Below are 16,887 nucleotides of genomic sequence, written 5' to 3'. Positions count from 1 at the left end.
TAATTATAAAATTATTATTTCATAATTTAAAAAATATTTTTTTAATAGATATATAATTTTGGAACGGACTTTTGCATGGTCTGTAATGTGTTTAAAAAAATAAATGCCTTTCCAAATTTAATGACCAAATATCATATGAATCATCCCAACAAAATGTATTAAACTGTGTAGGAAACGGTGGTGCAACAACGTTCCAAAACATGTATTCCAAATACAGGACAAAGCCGTTACAAAGTATATTTTAATGGAAGATTCAAATTATATTCCAAAGCCTATTGCACAATACATCACCAGACATACAAAAATCGTGCCAAGATGTATTTCTAAATGAGTGGGAACATGTGCTTTCTTGCATTCAAATTTATGTACATAGTGTTACTATGACCGATTTAAAACATGTAAAAAAAAATATTTATATAAAAGTTTCACAAAAATAATTTATTTTTTCAGATAGTTAGGCATATTAGGAATGGTTTCATGAGCAAGTGGTACAAAAGCCATTACTAATTAGGAACAGTTGGTGGCCTAGCCATTCCAAATAATTAGGAACACCATCTATTACGACGAAAGAGCTCCTGTTTCACAATTGTTCCAAAGTCTGGTCCAACCGTGTCCAGCTAATAATTGCTCGTTCCAAAAAAATTCGTTCCTAAACCCATTCTAGATCTCGCATTTTCTTGTAGTAGCCTTACATAGAATAATAATTTTTAAATTAAAATGTACATTCAATAAAAAAAGTACCATAAACTACTATGAAAATAGAATAGATACTTACATTTATAACACTAAAACCTACAATATTTTAATTGTCAAGCATCAATTTTACCACTTCAACATGAAATCCTTAGTTAAATATAAGTGACTTAAAATGAATACTTTTTAGTAGGATTGTGATGCATAAAATTCCTTTTATTATCAAATTTTCCAATTTAATTTTAGCACTTCGAGTTATTAGTCAAAATCCAATAACCCATTTGTTTTTCCTTAAATATTAATATATTGAATTCGACATAATTGAGATATATGTTTTCTAATTCTCATCATGCATTGACCAATACATTTTTTTCAAATATTATTAAAAACACAGAAAAAATTTCTTATTCATTTATTTAAAATGGGACAAAAAATTTGAACGTCTCAATTAATGAAGACTGAGTTTTATTTCAAAAAAAAAAAGTGTACAAAGAAATAACATTACATTTCTAGTACTACCTACTAATAATAAACACTTGACCCTCACAACTTGTATATTTATTTTACTGGAAAATGCGGAAGAAATTCTCATTCTACAAGAAGCACAAAAGTAATAAACTGATAACATGTACAACGAATTTAATGCAATTTATTAGATATGATATTAAAAATGAGTAAATTATTTAACTGTAATAAAAAAATAGTAATTTGTCCCCTATATTAATTAAAATAAAGCAATTTACTCTCTTGCCTAAGGCAGTAAATTGCTTCATTTTAAGAATACAGAGGGATAAATTGATGCACTTTAAAAAACACAGGGGATAAAATTGTTATTTTTTCATATGAGGTAATTTGCTCATTTACAATATCACGGGGTTGCTTTCATATCCCCTCCCCCCCCCTGCAAAATGCCATGAAAACAAACCCGCTTAAATGTTTTTTGGTCCCATAATTTGGTGTTTTTGTTTTTACTTTCTCGAGTAACATTTTAGTGATACAGGTTTTTAGTTTTTGTGATTTTAATTATTTTTTTCGCCAGTGTTCACACTTCTTGCTGAAAAATGCATGTAGATCTAACGTGGTCTTTTAGAATCTGGCTCCTGTTCCTATTGATTCATTTTTGCAAGCATTTTTATCTTTTAATTTTTTTAGGATAATATTTTGGTCCTGCATTGTTTTAATTTTCACAATTTCAGTTATTTTTTCATCGAAGTTCACCCTTCTCATCGATGGAGGGTGAACTCGGGGCAAAAAAAGAAGTAAAATCGTAAAAAATAAAAAAATGAAGGGCCAAAATGCTACATTAAAAAATTAAAAAAACGAAACCACCAAATAAATTAATTACCAGACTGAAAGTGCACTTAATCCAAAACAAACCACCAATTCCAAGACACAAATGAATATTTTACCAGGAGATCAATCAAACATAGAACTAAAACAAGAACAGCAAGAAGAGAAGCAACAATTTCAAGAACAAATGCATTCAGCACTGATCTCCACCACCACTCAGTAAATGGAGAGACATCTGTCTGTACAGTTTGTATGTACTCATCATCTTATCAAAAGGTGGAAGATTGTCCTTAATTATGTCAACTTGTAAGAAGTTTTTCGTCCATTGATCAATCCCTGGAAACCTTGTCGGATCCATTACCTTGTAACCACCAGCTTCTTGAGTGAAGTGAAGCCAATAAGCAATCCAACCAACCACAATATCAAGATATCCAAATGTCTGTCCTCCAAAGAATTTCTTTCCTCTGATTTCCCCTTCCAGAATTTCCAGGCTCTCAGACATTAGTTTAACCCCTTCTGCCTGTTTGTTACCTGTGTAGTGAAATGCTAATCTTGATGCCTCCAGTATCTGCGTCAATCCAAATTGAGAGAAATGTCTCAGATTTCTGTACTTGTACAAATTAGATTTGTTTCAGGAAATAGTGGTAATAAAGCAGAACTATGTTAAATTAAGTAGTAAATTACGTCGAGTTTCCTGAGACTGAGACTTCATATAATTACAGATACTCTTTGTCGTTCAAAAAATAATTGATACTCATAATACATGACATATTATGCGGGCCTTGAAAATAAAGTCAAAATATACACTTTAATTACCCGTGTTGAAATTTAATTATTAAAAATAAATTGAAAAAATTATATAAAAATATGATGTTGGACGGATGTTAATATTAAAAAGTTATAAAAATTTGATATTGAATGTATGTTATTATCAAAAAATATGTAAAATATATTGTAAGTTTATGTTCAAAAGCGCAATATTGAAATATTCAATACAAAATTTGAATTAAACCATAATTGAAGCTAACAGAATAAATCAATTGTTGGACAGACATTATTATTAGAGAATATCTTTAATTATCAAACAATTATGGATATATTGTATCATAATTAAATATGACTATTTCATTATAAAGGAAATCAATTATTTAAAGAATTATAATCACTATAGAAAACCCGAATTAATTTTGAAACTACTATCATATTCTAATTATTTAAATAAATTCTATGGTATTTCTTATCGACCCCGCGAGACAATTTTCTTTAAAATTGACCCCAAAATCTAAACAATTATATAAAGTTAAACCAAGAAAAATTTAAGTACTTCATGGAAAAAAATTCTTGCCCAAATCTGATTTGGTCGAACCAATCCAATCAGTATCATACACCATGTTATTAATATAGGTTTGACCAAATCAAATTCGGCTAGAATTTCCCATACTTCACCTTCTCCTCAGAAAACTTGGCCCAGAAACGAGCATATGCTCTTTCTGTCGGATCTGCGGGCAAAATGGGGTTCTCTTTCCAAGTCTCATCGATGTATTCAAGAATGATAAGTGACTCAGATACGGCATTTTGGGCATGAAAGAGCACTGGAATCATCTTGTAAACCGGATTCTTCTCCGACAGCAACGGGCTCTTGTTGGATACATCTTCCTCAATGAATTCAAAGTCGATGCCTTTCCATTTGAGAGCCCATATGATTCTCCACTCGAAAGGGCTCACTCCAGTTCCCAGAAGCTTCACCGTTTCATTGTTGCTCATACTTTCTGATTTGGGGGGGCTGCAAGAAGTCAATGCGTATTATGGTTCTTGGACGTGTAAAAATATTTCTTCAGCTTTCAGTTGGTGGCTTTTGTGGGGTTTCTGTCCAATTGAAAATGAATTTTAGGTGCGCAAGGCTTTTCTGAATCATGTTGTCCGGGAAAGAATAGATTAATGGAACAGCAGACGACGAATAAGCTGAGGAAAAGTGGATGAATAATGAATCATGAATGGTTTAAATTTTTCTAGCGTCATTTAAGGGTGTTTGCTTGTCGTTTTGAGCAAATTTTGCTCATGTTATGTGTTCACAGGAGTGATTAAATATTTACATGAGTTCTTTAGTTTAATTTCATTATAAGAGCATATATATTTATGGTGTATACCGAATTTTAGACGCATCACGAGGGTCTAAGAATTTTCAAAGAAATTATAAGATCAACAGGGGACTAGCACTGCAAAACAAAAATCAGCACTCCGATACTTAAGTCAGTAATAGTTCACTAAAAAAGATGAAGTGCAAAATATAAACTTAAACAGCCTAAGAAACGAGATAGAATGGAGAGAATAAGTAGAGCTTGAGTGTGAGAATCAAATGACTGCACAAGATCTATATTTATAAACTTTTACAGAGCTAAATACGAGAGTTCGTTGTAGAGAGTCATATGTCATTTGAAAGCTCTTTGAATCAGTTAACTAACCGAAAACTCCATATGTAATTTAGACTTAAATTGACTGAGATACACCTTGTTGATTAGGTATTGCCAGTAGGAAAATTATTCACTAGTTGAGGCCTTCCCCCTCAGGATGGAGCCACCAACTAGTGGTGATGAGAGCATGAAGATGGTGTGGGAGACCAAGGCCAAGCACCCCATAGCTTACTCTGATTCACAACTAATAGTCAAGTAGATAGAAGACGCATATGAGGCCAACGAGGCCAACATGATACAATATCTTTAGGAGGTCGAGTAGTTGTAGTCAAGCTTCAAGAGCTTTTAACTTCAACAAATACCTCAAGAAGAAAACTTAAAAGCGGAAAACCCATCCAAACCTGCTACCTCAACGGGAAGACTATCAGACACTATAGGTAACAATATAGCAACTCGCTCGTCCAAGCGCTTCTTCAAGGTAATAGTATAGATATCAAGACACTATAGGTAACAATATAGATATCAAGAACAAAGCAAAGTGCAGTAGTTTCAGAACCCATTATATCCCCTTCAAGGTGGAACTGTTGCACATAATTATTGCTTACTAATCTAACTGTTCCCTTCTCATTACTGGACACTACTAGTTCCCTAGCTGCTGGAGGCTCGGCCACAACCACCGGGGCCAGTATCCCTCTTGCTTCCGAAAGTAAAACCACACGACTAACTGTCAAAGACAAAGTCAAGTCAACATTAGATCAACTGAATATACACAAAATGGGGAATGAATCATTGTTGCGAAAACAACTTACAACTAGAGAATTTGAAACGCGCATGGTCTAGAAAATGATGGCTTATGTGAAGAAAGTACTGGGCTGCTTCCAACTTCGAGGATATGAAGGTGGCAATCGATGGTTTCAATGTTACTGGTATTACCAGCAGTTTGAGTATTATGAACTTAGTATTCAAAATGGTCAATAAAGAGTAAGGCAGGGTACCTTATGTCCACTGCCTATATATGCAGCATCTTCATTCTTCACCAAGTCCCTGTTGGCCTAATCAATTAAACACATAGCTTCTGACTCTTTCACCAAGTCGTCACTCTGCTCCTGCGAAATCAGCACCTCTGCATTTATGATTCTAAACATTCCAGTTTTAACCAAAATTTTAGAGAAAAACAAAGAAAGGACATCCAGAAAATGCAGTGTTCCAGCACCAAAGAGAAACAAAAGTAAATCTTTTGTCATGAACTTTATCTAACGAATTTACGAGGTTCAAGCTCTGTCAAGAGTCTACCTGTTATAAAAATTCTTGATTTTGAACTCGAGCTTATCTACCAACAAATTGCAAAAACCAACAAATACTTTACAGCCTCAAGTTTCCAGCTGCTGATCAATCAGTGCCGGCTCTAATCTGCCTCAATTCAAACCAGCTTCGGGGCCCCATGTCAAAGGTCACTGCCTCCATATAGTTTCATTAGTATCAGTAGTTGCCAGAAAGCAGATCACTTCAGATGAGATGTTTCCTCAGAGGTTTCAATCGTCATTGCAGTATCCTAGCTGTTTTGCGGTAGCAGCATTGCATTTGTTGGACAATTTCGCTTTTTATCTGCATTTTCAGAAGATGGAAATGAGAGTGAAAATTATGACAACCATGAAGCGTAACCATCAACTAGAGCAAGGAAGTCGAGCATGAAAAGTAGAAGAGATAAAAGACGACATAACTAAAAGTAAGTGCCAAAGGAGAAAATGGTCCTTCATCAGACAACTCAATACTATCCAACTTCGACATGTAGATTGAAAGCAAAATTGAGAGAGAGAAAACATAAAAATGATGAAAAAGCACAATATAATTTGAAGTTTGTTAAATAAATATTACAGACTTCAGGTAAAGTAATCAGACCACAAGTAACCAGTGCTCTACGCAGAGTAACATAATAAGAATGGAAACTATATGGATTGGTTTTCACACTTTCTGTTGCTCTTGCTACGTTAACTATAGTTTTCCCTCATCAATAGTATCATCAGCAAATATTTTTCAGGAACTTTCCTGTCATTGATTACAAAAAGTGGCCAGACAACTAAGGATACCGTGCATTAGTCCTTTCAGATTTTAGAATGCTTCAAATTTCAGCCACATACACCCAACAATGCCCTTTGCCTCACCGAGCACTAAGTCAACCCATTAAACTCCAAGGTTGATAGCACAGCCAGTCCCAACATTACGAATTAGAAATATGAAAGTGTTAGGTTCCACCCCACCCCCCAACAATATTCCCACAAAACAAAAGCAATCACGGAAGCCTTTGTCCGGCTTGCATGACAAAGTAGGTTGCTGCCTTTTCATGAAAGCAAATTAGTGATAAATGTAGTAGAAAGTCTTCCAGGGCCCAATGGGCAATATTTGTATTTCACAGTTAATAAAGCACGAGAAGATCCAAATAAAAAAATATAAAGATTGCAAAATGAACACGGTACATTCACTTACTTCCGTGAATTTCGACCTTTTATGCAAAGGACTTCACATGCTCCACGACATCTGCTATCTTTTCCAGATAAGCTTTTAATATTTTCTTTCACCAGATTACCATTTTTCCATCTATTCATATCTCTCTCTTATATAGTTTATTTAATAACCTTTGAGCATCAGCCACTTTTCCTGGTTTTGCAAGAACAAAACCCAGTTGATTTAAAGTACTTTCACTGGGAGTAAAGCATTTGTCACTCATCTCTTTAAACAACCTTCTTGCCTCTGCTTGATAAAATTTCTTCATGGTCTTTTCCTGAGATGATAGCTGACACCATCCACTTATCAGTATGTCATAGGTTGAGGAATTTGGGGGCACCCCTCTAGCTTGCATTTCATTCAAAAGCTCCATTGCTTGCTTCATCTTTCCTACCTTGGCAAAATCATTGATGAGCAAGTTATAAGTGCTAGTTCGAGGAACGAAACCTTTGGTTATCATTTCACAGTAAAGCCTTACGGCTTCCTTCTTATTCCCGACTTTAACGTGGCCAGAAACCAAAATTTCGAATGTGGTAGCATTTGAAAGAAAGCCTTGTTCTTTCATTTCAGATAGTAGATCAGCCACCCTATGCATTGATCCTGCTGCTGCTAAACCCCCTAGAAGAATGTTATATGTTGTAATATTAGGAGAAACTCCTTCAGCCATCATCTCAGAGTACATAGCAAGAGCCTTCTCCAAATGAGAGCTTTTGCAATATCCTTGAATCAGAGCATTATAAGTGACAGTATCTGCACGAAAACCAGCTTCTTTCATTTCCTTTAAAACAAATGCTGCTTTTCTAGGCATCTTTAGGCCACATAAAACAGTGATAAGATTATTATAAACTGTCAGACTCAAGTCAAGTCCCATTGCAATAAGTGTTTTGTGCATCGTGAAGATAATTTCAGCCCTTTTAGTCTCAGAAGCAGCAGTAAGCACAAGTTTGTGAGTAATTTCTGTTGGATGCAAGCCAGATATAGACAACTCACTCAACAAATCCATTGCCATACTAACTTTACCTGACTCGCAAAGCCCTTCCACCAAAATATTACAAGTTATTGCATTCGGACTTAATCCATGAGTTTTCATTTCATCCAAGAGCTGGAGAGCAGTATCTAATTTCCCTTCTCTGCAATATGCCTTAATTAAGATGTTAAATGTAGCATGATCTGGAGCCAATCCAAACTGCTGCATTCCAGTATAAATAGATTGCAGATCATATTTACCAAGTGTAATCAACCCATTGAGCAAAACATTGTATGTGATTATATCGAACCCTATACCTTTAGCTGTGATCTCTTGGACAACTTCAAGCGCAGAGGACCCTTTTCCTGCTTTGAACAGTCCATCCATCAGGGAGGTGTAATTAACACGGTCAGGTAACAAACCCCTTGACACCATATCTCTAAGAAAGGCCTCTGCCTCAGCAATCCTTCCCTCCTTCTTCAGATTGTTCACAAAAGCATCGAGTATGAAAATGTTATCATCAACTCCTCGCATTTTCATATCCTCATATAGACCTTCAGCTATCTCCTTTTTACCAGCTTTCAAAAAGCCATCTATCAGGGGGCCATAGGTGTAAGCATTCGGCATAATATTTTGAGAAATCATGTCCGAGAGTACATTAATAGCTTCTTCAAACATTCCACTTTTCATATAGCCATTAATTACTGAAGAATAAGTTACCACATTTGGCAGAACGTTTCTCTCCTTCATTTGCTGCAGAACGGACTCCACACCCTTCATGTCAGCGATTTTACAGCGACCATCAATCAATGCAGAATAGGTTATGTGACATGGCATGACATTGGACTGCAAAAGATTTCTAAACACATTCTCAGCTTCTCCGTGCCTTCCAACCTTGAAGAGCCCATCAATCAATGTAGTGAACAGAACCACATCAAATGCAATTCCACGAACCACCAATTGACTTAGCAAGTTAAATGCAGCCATTACATTACTGTTTTTAATTAGAAAATCAATTAAAATTGAGTAGGTAACATGGTTTGGGTCCACACCTATCCTTATCATCTCCTGAAATACATAGTTGGCCTCAGCTGACCTCCCAGACTTAAGAAGTCCATTTATAACACAACTGTATGTAACTACATCTGGATCAACTCCCTTTGCAACCATTTCCTTGTATATAGCCAATGCCTCTCCAGTCTGGAGCCGCTTGCCATATCCACTGATCAAACTAGTATATGTAATATGATTTGCTTTCATACGTGCTCCGCCAACTACACCATGTTTTTCCTCCGCATCAGCAACTGTGCAATCACTGCTCTCTAAGAGTTCATCCATGAGCCCCTTGGCACTATCAAAATCCCCCATCTCGCAGAAACCGTTGATCAAAGTGTTATAAGTAACAGTATCAGGTAACACACCCTCTTTTGCCATACTCTCCATCAACTGAAGAGCGCCACTAACTTTACCAGCCTTGCAATAGCCATTTATCAAAGTGTTAAAACCTACAGCATCTCTACGAATTGTTCCATCCCTATCTACGTCACTACACAGCATGTTCATAACTAGTTTAGCATTCTCCAACATACCCTTCTCACAAAATCCTTTCATTAATATATTACAAGTGAAATTATCACAATTTACACCCCTTTTAACCATTTCCGATACCAGCCCAAGCCCCATTTCTACATGCCCATGTTTACAAAACCCCCAAATTACAGTATTATAAGTAACTCCATCACTCTCGAATTTCCAATCCTTGTTATCTCTTAGTAATTCAAGGGCACTGTCAAAGTCTCCAACTTTAGACAGGGTGTAAACGACTATGTTCTTGGTAACCACATTTGGTCCCACACCAGAAAAGATCATTTCTTGATAAATAAGCATCACCTGATGGACTAACCCTGTACAACCGAAATGGTGCAAGAGGCTGTTCCAGTCCTGGAGTTGCGGTGTCAATTTGTAACCTCTCATGGCGGTGAAAGCGTCTATGGCTTCGGAGAGGCGGCGGCGGCGGAGGAAAAGGTGTATGATAGTGCAGAAAAGTGAGGTGCAGACCTGCTCCGGGTTTCTGATCGTGGTTCTAAGAGAACGTTGAGACGAGAACGAGGCAGCAAAAGGCATTCTTGGCCTGTGGGCTGAGCGTGAGTGGGAGAGAAGTGGCGTGGCTCCCTCTGCAAGGCGTTTGATAAATTGCCCCTTTGGCTTTATCATAATTGGCATGTCGCTTGATGGAATTCAATTGCAGCCCTGGTGGAATCGACTTCATCAGTAACACCAAGGACCTGAGTTTTCACGGTTGGCTCTCATGGGAGACAGATGCAGCGGGAGACATGATCGAGCATATTGAAGCTTCACTCGGGGGTCAGACAGTATTTTCATTCTGACTATAAGGTTTTCGAGCAGTTTGTATTAGTTATTGACTTGTATGGGAACAAGGAATTGTTGAGTGGTATAGCATAGGTCTTACCTAAAAAAGTTAGGGTGGTAAGCTTTCGATTATCATGATAGGTTAAGATGATGCCTTCAAAATCATAATTTGTCAATAAGTTAATACAATTGATTAAAAAAAAAACGTGATGAGGGGATATTTTTTATATCCCTTATTGGGACCTTTATCATTCAAGACGAGAGACCTATAAAGGTCAAGAGAAACAGCATACTGAAGGTATACGTAATAAAAAAATAGGATCTTATAGGACCTATAGAGTGAAAGTATTTGAAGGTTATTGTACCTTTGAAAACAAAGGAGAGAGTGTAAAAAAAAATACTACCAGAGCCGTCTGCACAGTATTGGTCCCCTGGACCACCTCCTGTCTTTATCAACTGTCCTGATACAATTCGTGGCGACCCATCAGATGAACATATGATCCAATGGATCATAAAACATTATACTAATCCACCCTTACGTACAAATATGACTTTCCATTTCCATAATAAAGTTTGAACTCTATACAAAAATACTTATAAAACATTCTTGGGATTCTTACTGACTTGACCATTGGACAGCCATCACTGGAATCCCTTCCGACTTGGCTCTAACGTGCTTCTGTCTTTTAGGTTCATCCTGTCCACACGGCAGTTAGTAATATCAGTTCTTGATACCTTCAGAGTCCCTCTGCTCATTATCAAGTACCTTGGATATTTCCAAAGTTCAAAACAATCGATAATTATTTTTATTGAAATTGATTCATTCTTATTAATTAAACGAACAAATGTTTCTCAATGTTAAATTCTTTATCTAGTAGGCTTTAACAACTTTGATAATTGTCCTATTGTGTTTTTTAAGGTTTTATGATTTTTTTTTCTTGAGAAATTTTAAATACTTGTTTTGCGCTATAGTTGATATGATCGAATAAGGAGTTTGTGATCAAAACACACTTCATATTTTACCATTAGAAACTTTGGCTCTTTTATCGATCTTTGAGTTAAATGCAACTTACCCCATGTCATATAACAAATGCGAGGAATTGATGATAACATTTTCATATATATACATCAAATTATAGAAATATAAATGACTAATTAGTTAAGTAATAATGTAATAAATAAAAGTACAGAAAATACATATATACATCAAATTAAAATATGTTCACATAATTTTGTATAGTTATTGATATATATTAATAAATGAAATAAACATAATTTCTTTTTTAAAAGCGGTTGATTTTATTATATACCAAAAAAAAATTTAAGTTCAACCATTATCATCATCATTATTTTTATTATTTTCTTTAAATTAATCCACGAGAATACCCAAATCTTGACATAAGTTTATAAGTACTAAAATAAGTTGCATCTTATGTAACTTGGTATAAATATCTACTCACAAATAGACATAAAAAATTATAGGTTAATTGTTAGGACTTATTAATTTAAAAAGGGTATAAGATATTACAAATGGATTTTTAAAATTAATCTAACATAAAATTTATATGCGTTATATTAAATAATTATTTAAAAGAATATTAAAACTTACTAAATTATTGATTAAGCTTGTTTTATATAGAGATTAAATATATAAATAAAAATACCATAATGTATTATTATCTAAAATTGAAATATATGATATTAATTAAGAATTATAATATATGGTTAATTTTGAATATAAAGTTGGATATGGTATTGAATATGGAGTTAAATATATAAAAAAATAACTCGCGAGCTTATGAACAGAACATTTTGAGTTCGAGTTCGAACTCAAGTTGGCTCTATCAAACTTAATCGAACTTCAAATTAAGTCGACTCGGAAAGATCGCGAAACGATTCGACTTATTTGACACCCCTTTTCATATTATGTATGACATTGTAATAGCAAAATTACCATATTTGTGGTGCAGTAAATATTTATACCGACGCAAAATATTACCATTCCTATAAATTGGATTTTTAAGTAGGAAGAGGGGGAGATGGGGCAGTAGTTGACAATGCCCCTTATGTCCGAGAGTTTACGACACACGCTCTCTGAATGCGATTTTTCTCAAACTTTTAGATGTAAAATAATTTTTACCTCATAATTATGAACTAATTGATTTTATCTAATATAATTATGGTTCAATTTAGAGCTGTCAATGGGCGGTTATTTTTCTACTCGAATTCAAATTCAACAAATACATATAATTGTTATTTACATATTTTACTCGAATTCTACTTTTAAAATATTCTTTGACGTGAAAATTTTAGTTTACTGTTAAAATTAACAAATCAAGATAAATAATACATGTGATATATGTAAATAAATATAAAACGGTTGGCATGTAGGAGTTACGTCACTTGACATTCTCCTAAGATCGTGATGGCCTCCTTCCGTGCAAGTACTATCGGCTCACCACCATCCTAAAAAGGCCGCAATCGGCGTCTTCTATTGTGAGTAAGTTTACAAGAAAACTAGAAAACTAGATCTTATCAAGTTGCCCAAAAGTATATTGTAAGAAGAATAGGAATGCGATAATCGAGATGCTAGAGTAAGTTGTGTATGTACCTAGACCCATACGACCTCCTATATATAGTGTTAGAATAAGACATATAATACTCCAAATTAAAATAAAAATAATGGCCATTAGTGGGGTGCTACAAAATTTAACGGGATTTTACACAATTTAATTTTAATGATTAAAAATTAAAATATTATTTTGAAGTTTTAAAACTTCAAATTATAACGGTCTTAACCATTTTATACCCAAAGTATATGGGACTTACCCATTGGGTCTTTCGCAAACTAAAATGAATGAAATAATTATACGTATTTTTTTACATTGATATCACTAAAACATAATACTAAATTAATATATTAAAAACATTTCACGAACTTGCAATCAATAAAATAAAATTATAACTATTTGAATTTTTAATATGTGCAAATTAAGTATCGTTGATATATATATATATATATATAATGATCTTGACTTTATTCTTTATCGTTATTAATCAATTAAACAGTCGGCATAAATTCTAGAATAAAAAATTAAAGAGCTGGTAGAAAGAAAAAAGGGTATGAAAATCATATTTTAATTTTAAAATGATTTTTTTCTCGATTTAAACTTGTGTTTTAACTTTAATTTCATGAATTTTTACAATTGAAATTCAAACAGATTCTATTAGTTTCATATATTAATCGAGCTTGACTTATCACTTTATGCTCGAATTAATTTTATTATAAAGTTAATCAAGAGTTACCACTACAAAAATAAAGATAAAAAACTCTGGCAAATTTTTGCAAAATATCAATACGGAAAAAAATTAATAAACTATGTACAAAATTTAAAAATTTAGATGATAACTAAATCTTGTTGATTAATTTATCAAAAAAATTTACAAATTAAATAATTTTAAGTTAATATATATGTATGAATTTTTAGAGCATTAGATTTTTAAATATTCAATATCCACAGCCATGAGTATTTAAAGTCTAAACCTTATTCATGTTCAAAATACTTACTTTAATAGGTATGGGTCCGAGTCTGAGTCTAATTTAAAAATAATAGGTTTGAAAGGTCCAAATAGTAGCTATTATCATAAGTCCAACTCTAGGTAATTTCCCCCGATTGATAGGTCTAGTCCAATTTACTTAATTTAAATTTAATTGGCTAGATCTAAAAATTGTATATAAATACTATATATACATATTTCATATTTATGGTAATTAATATTAATATCAATGTATTTATATTGGGAAAAAAATGCAAGCAACCCTTTGTGATATTGTAAATGAGCAAATTATCTTCTTATGAAAAAAGAAATAGCATTTACCTCCTTTTGTTTTTAAAAATGCAACAATTTACATACTTATGTATGATAGGTATACATGAAAAATGCCTATAATACCCTTAATGAAGGGCATTTTAGTCTTTTCGCCCTAGACCTGCTTCTTTTCTATCGGTTGGGTCGGAGCAGATTTGACCCAGACCCTATTATACACTTGAAAATCCCCAGGCAACGACAGCCGTCCGATTGCGGACATAAGCTAGCAGGATAAAGCCACGTGACCCATTCAACAGTATCCAGCTAAGCTTTATAAATACCCCAAGACGCCATATTACGAGGTAATTAATGCTAAGCCTTTTCGATCTACGCCTTTAATCGCACACATTTACCTCGATCAACATAACTTGAGCGTTGGAGGGTCGTTGTCGGGGACGTGCCCGACGAGCTCACTTTACTTGTCTTATTCTCAGGAACCCAACACTTGATTTTGGTGGAGTTAGTTAATTGTCGTGAGGTCGCTCATCCAGGTTGCTGATTTCGAGCAAGATCATTATGTTTTTTAAATGAAGCAATTCATCTCCTTAGATAGGAAGGCAAGTTGCTTTATTTTAAAAAAACATAGGAGTAATAAATTATTATTATTTTTTAACTTGTAGATAATTTGCTCATTTATAATATCATAAGAGGTAAAATTGCATTAAACTTTATTTGTATATCACATATATAAATATTAACATAATATATATATATATATATACATATACAGAGAGGGTGGAGGGGGTGGAGACGAGCGGAGGAGGTGAAGGTGAAGCGAGGGAGGGCAGCACAGCGCAGTGCAGCGCGTGCTGAAGCGGAGGTGGGGGAGGCCAGTGCTGGCTCGAGGGAGATTGGGGAAGATGAATAGTTGAAATAGGGAAAAAATATTTTTAAAAAAAAATCATGACTAGACATAATAATATATTATGTTTTTAAAAAATATTTTATTTTATTATTGATGTGTGAAAATTAAAAGGACCGTTGGATTGAAATACATAAGAGGGTGCAGACCATAGATTGTCCAAGGATTTTTAAATAAAGGTATAAATGTCTTTATAATAAAATAAATTAAAAAAAGAATAAGAATGCATGTAATGTACTGTTCATGTTAGATGACAGGGATAATTATATTCTACCGTACATGAGATTTAATGTAATTACACGTAAACCTCATATGGTTTGGAAAATTCCACGTGGTACTTCTGAAATTTGTTTCATCCAACAAATAAGTGCCTCCATTAATCAAAATTCACCAAATCTGCTGTATTAATAAAAAATAAATAAAAATCTATATTTACTCAAGATTGACTTATTACTGATTTATTGTAGGTCAAATAAATATATTTATGTTTTATAATGGTAATTTGATAATAAAAATATTTATTTTATTTGCAATAAATCAGTAATAAGTCAACCAAGGGTAAATATCAATTTTTATTTAAAATTTTTGTTAATATAAAAAAATTCAATGAATATTGACTAACGAATAGACCTATTTGTTAGACGGAAGTAAATTAAAAATAGATATAATTTTTCAAATCATAAAAGATCACGCCAAACTCCGAGAGAAGAAAATATAATTATTCCTAGGTGATATTTTGCACAAATATGGATCATGATGCGGCGGGGGGGGGGGGGGGGGGGGGGGTGGGAGCGGGCCCGGAGGCTGAGAACAAAAAATGGATTATTGTAGCGGCGGCGTGTGGGAGGGATGGGGAATGAGGGGTGGAAGAATGGGTTGTCGTTGGATGATGGTGGAAGGGGCATGGTCAGGTTGGGAAAGAGACGGATTTTGATTTTCCATTTTGAATTTTATTTTATTTTTTTTATTTTACGATTTTTGTATGTGAAGTGTATATCATTTAAATAAAATTGAAAATGCAATGGAAAATTCAATTCATGAGAGGGAGGGGTAAGTTGGGTATTTGAAAAGTTAATGATGTTAAAATTTGCGACTTTACAAAATTGAACAAGTCGATCAAGTTTGTTTATAACACCAGCAAAAATAGTATCTATATTATATATTAAGGTTTAAGACCTTAGAAAATATTTTTTTGATAGATAATATGTGAATTTATGAAAATACCCTTATTTAAATTAACTTTTCCAACAAATAACTATTTCTTATGATTGGGTGCAAAGTTTGCAGTTATATAAAATTAGTTAGTACATGTTGTCAAGGCGTGGGAGAATTTTATTTTTCTCTGAAAAAATAAATAAACAATTGAAATTTTATGATAATTTAAATCTTAAAATATAAAAAAAGTAATTAAAATTATGTACCATTTACTTAAACTATACAAATTTTTATAGTGACACTGTAAAATAGAATTTAATGAGACTAACCAAATTTATGTATTTTTGCCATATTTGAATCATTTTGTTACGTATATGAATAAATAATTTATATATATTAATTTTCATTCTAGATTGGTGTCATTGATCATACTTTGTGTTACTTTGATTTCCTTCTTCTTTATGCTTAATGGTGCAAGCTTTGGGTTCTTGAAGTCGAAAAGGAGTCTCCGTCAAGGGGATCCCTTTCTCCTATTTGTTTCTGTTCTGTGCAAAGGCCTTTAGCAGCATGATTCGACATGAGGAGCAAGTGGGGTGGATTCATGGAGTTTTGATTAGTCGACAAGGTCCCCGCATATTGCATCTCTTCTTTACAGATGACACATTTCTCTTCAAGGCCAGATGGGAGGACATGCTGGCTGCTCAGGAGCTGTTGTGGCGTTTTGAAGAAAGCTCCGGCCTTATGATCAATACTCAAAATTTTAAAAC

The 16,887-nt window shown here is 33.7% G+C and overlaps 2 protein-coding genes across 3 annotated transcripts; both read right to left on the bottom strand.

The window, feature by feature from the left end:
• On the bottom strand, nt 2,065–4,117 carry LOC105172788 (glutathione S-transferase U7-like). The gene is made up of 2 exons (XM_011094367.2): nt 3,430–4,117; nt 2,065–2,551 (listed from the first exon to the last, which is right to left on the bottom strand). The coding sequence occupies exons 1-2, from the start codon at nt 3,745–3,747 to the stop codon at nt 2,177–2,179; spliced, it is 693 nt and encodes a 230-aa protein (XP_011092669.1). The 5' UTR covers nt 3,748–4,117; the 3' UTR covers nt 2,065–2,176.
• Nucleotides 6,879–10,303, bottom strand: LOC105172380 (pentatricopeptide repeat-containing protein At5g14770, mitochondrial). Of its 2 annotated transcripts, XM_020697484.1 has the most exons (2): nt 7,917–10,303; nt 6,879–7,646 (listed from the first exon to the last, which is right to left on the bottom strand). In XM_020697484.1, the coding sequence occupies exons 1-2, from the start codon at nt 10,084–10,086 to the stop codon at nt 6,994–6,996; spliced, it is 2,823 nt and encodes a 940-aa protein (XP_020553143.1). In that variant the 5' UTR covers nt 10,087–10,303; the 3' UTR covers nt 6,879–6,993. The 2 variants fall into 2 exon arrangements, with proteins under 2 accessions (XP_020553143.1, XP_020553142.1); XM_020697483.1 differs by having other exon boundaries at nt 6,879–10,303.

This window comes from Sesamum indicum, linkage group LG10, assembly GCF_000512975.1.
Source record: "Sesamum indicum cultivar Zhongzhi No. 13 linkage group LG10, S_indicum_v1.0, whole genome shotgun sequence".
Classification (NCBI taxonomy): Eukaryota; Viridiplantae; Streptophyta; class Magnoliopsida; order Lamiales; family Pedaliaceae; genus Sesamum; species Sesamum indicum.
The sequence above is the reverse complement of the archived record's forward strand: the minus strand, read 5'-3'. Positions and strand labels throughout refer to the sequence as shown.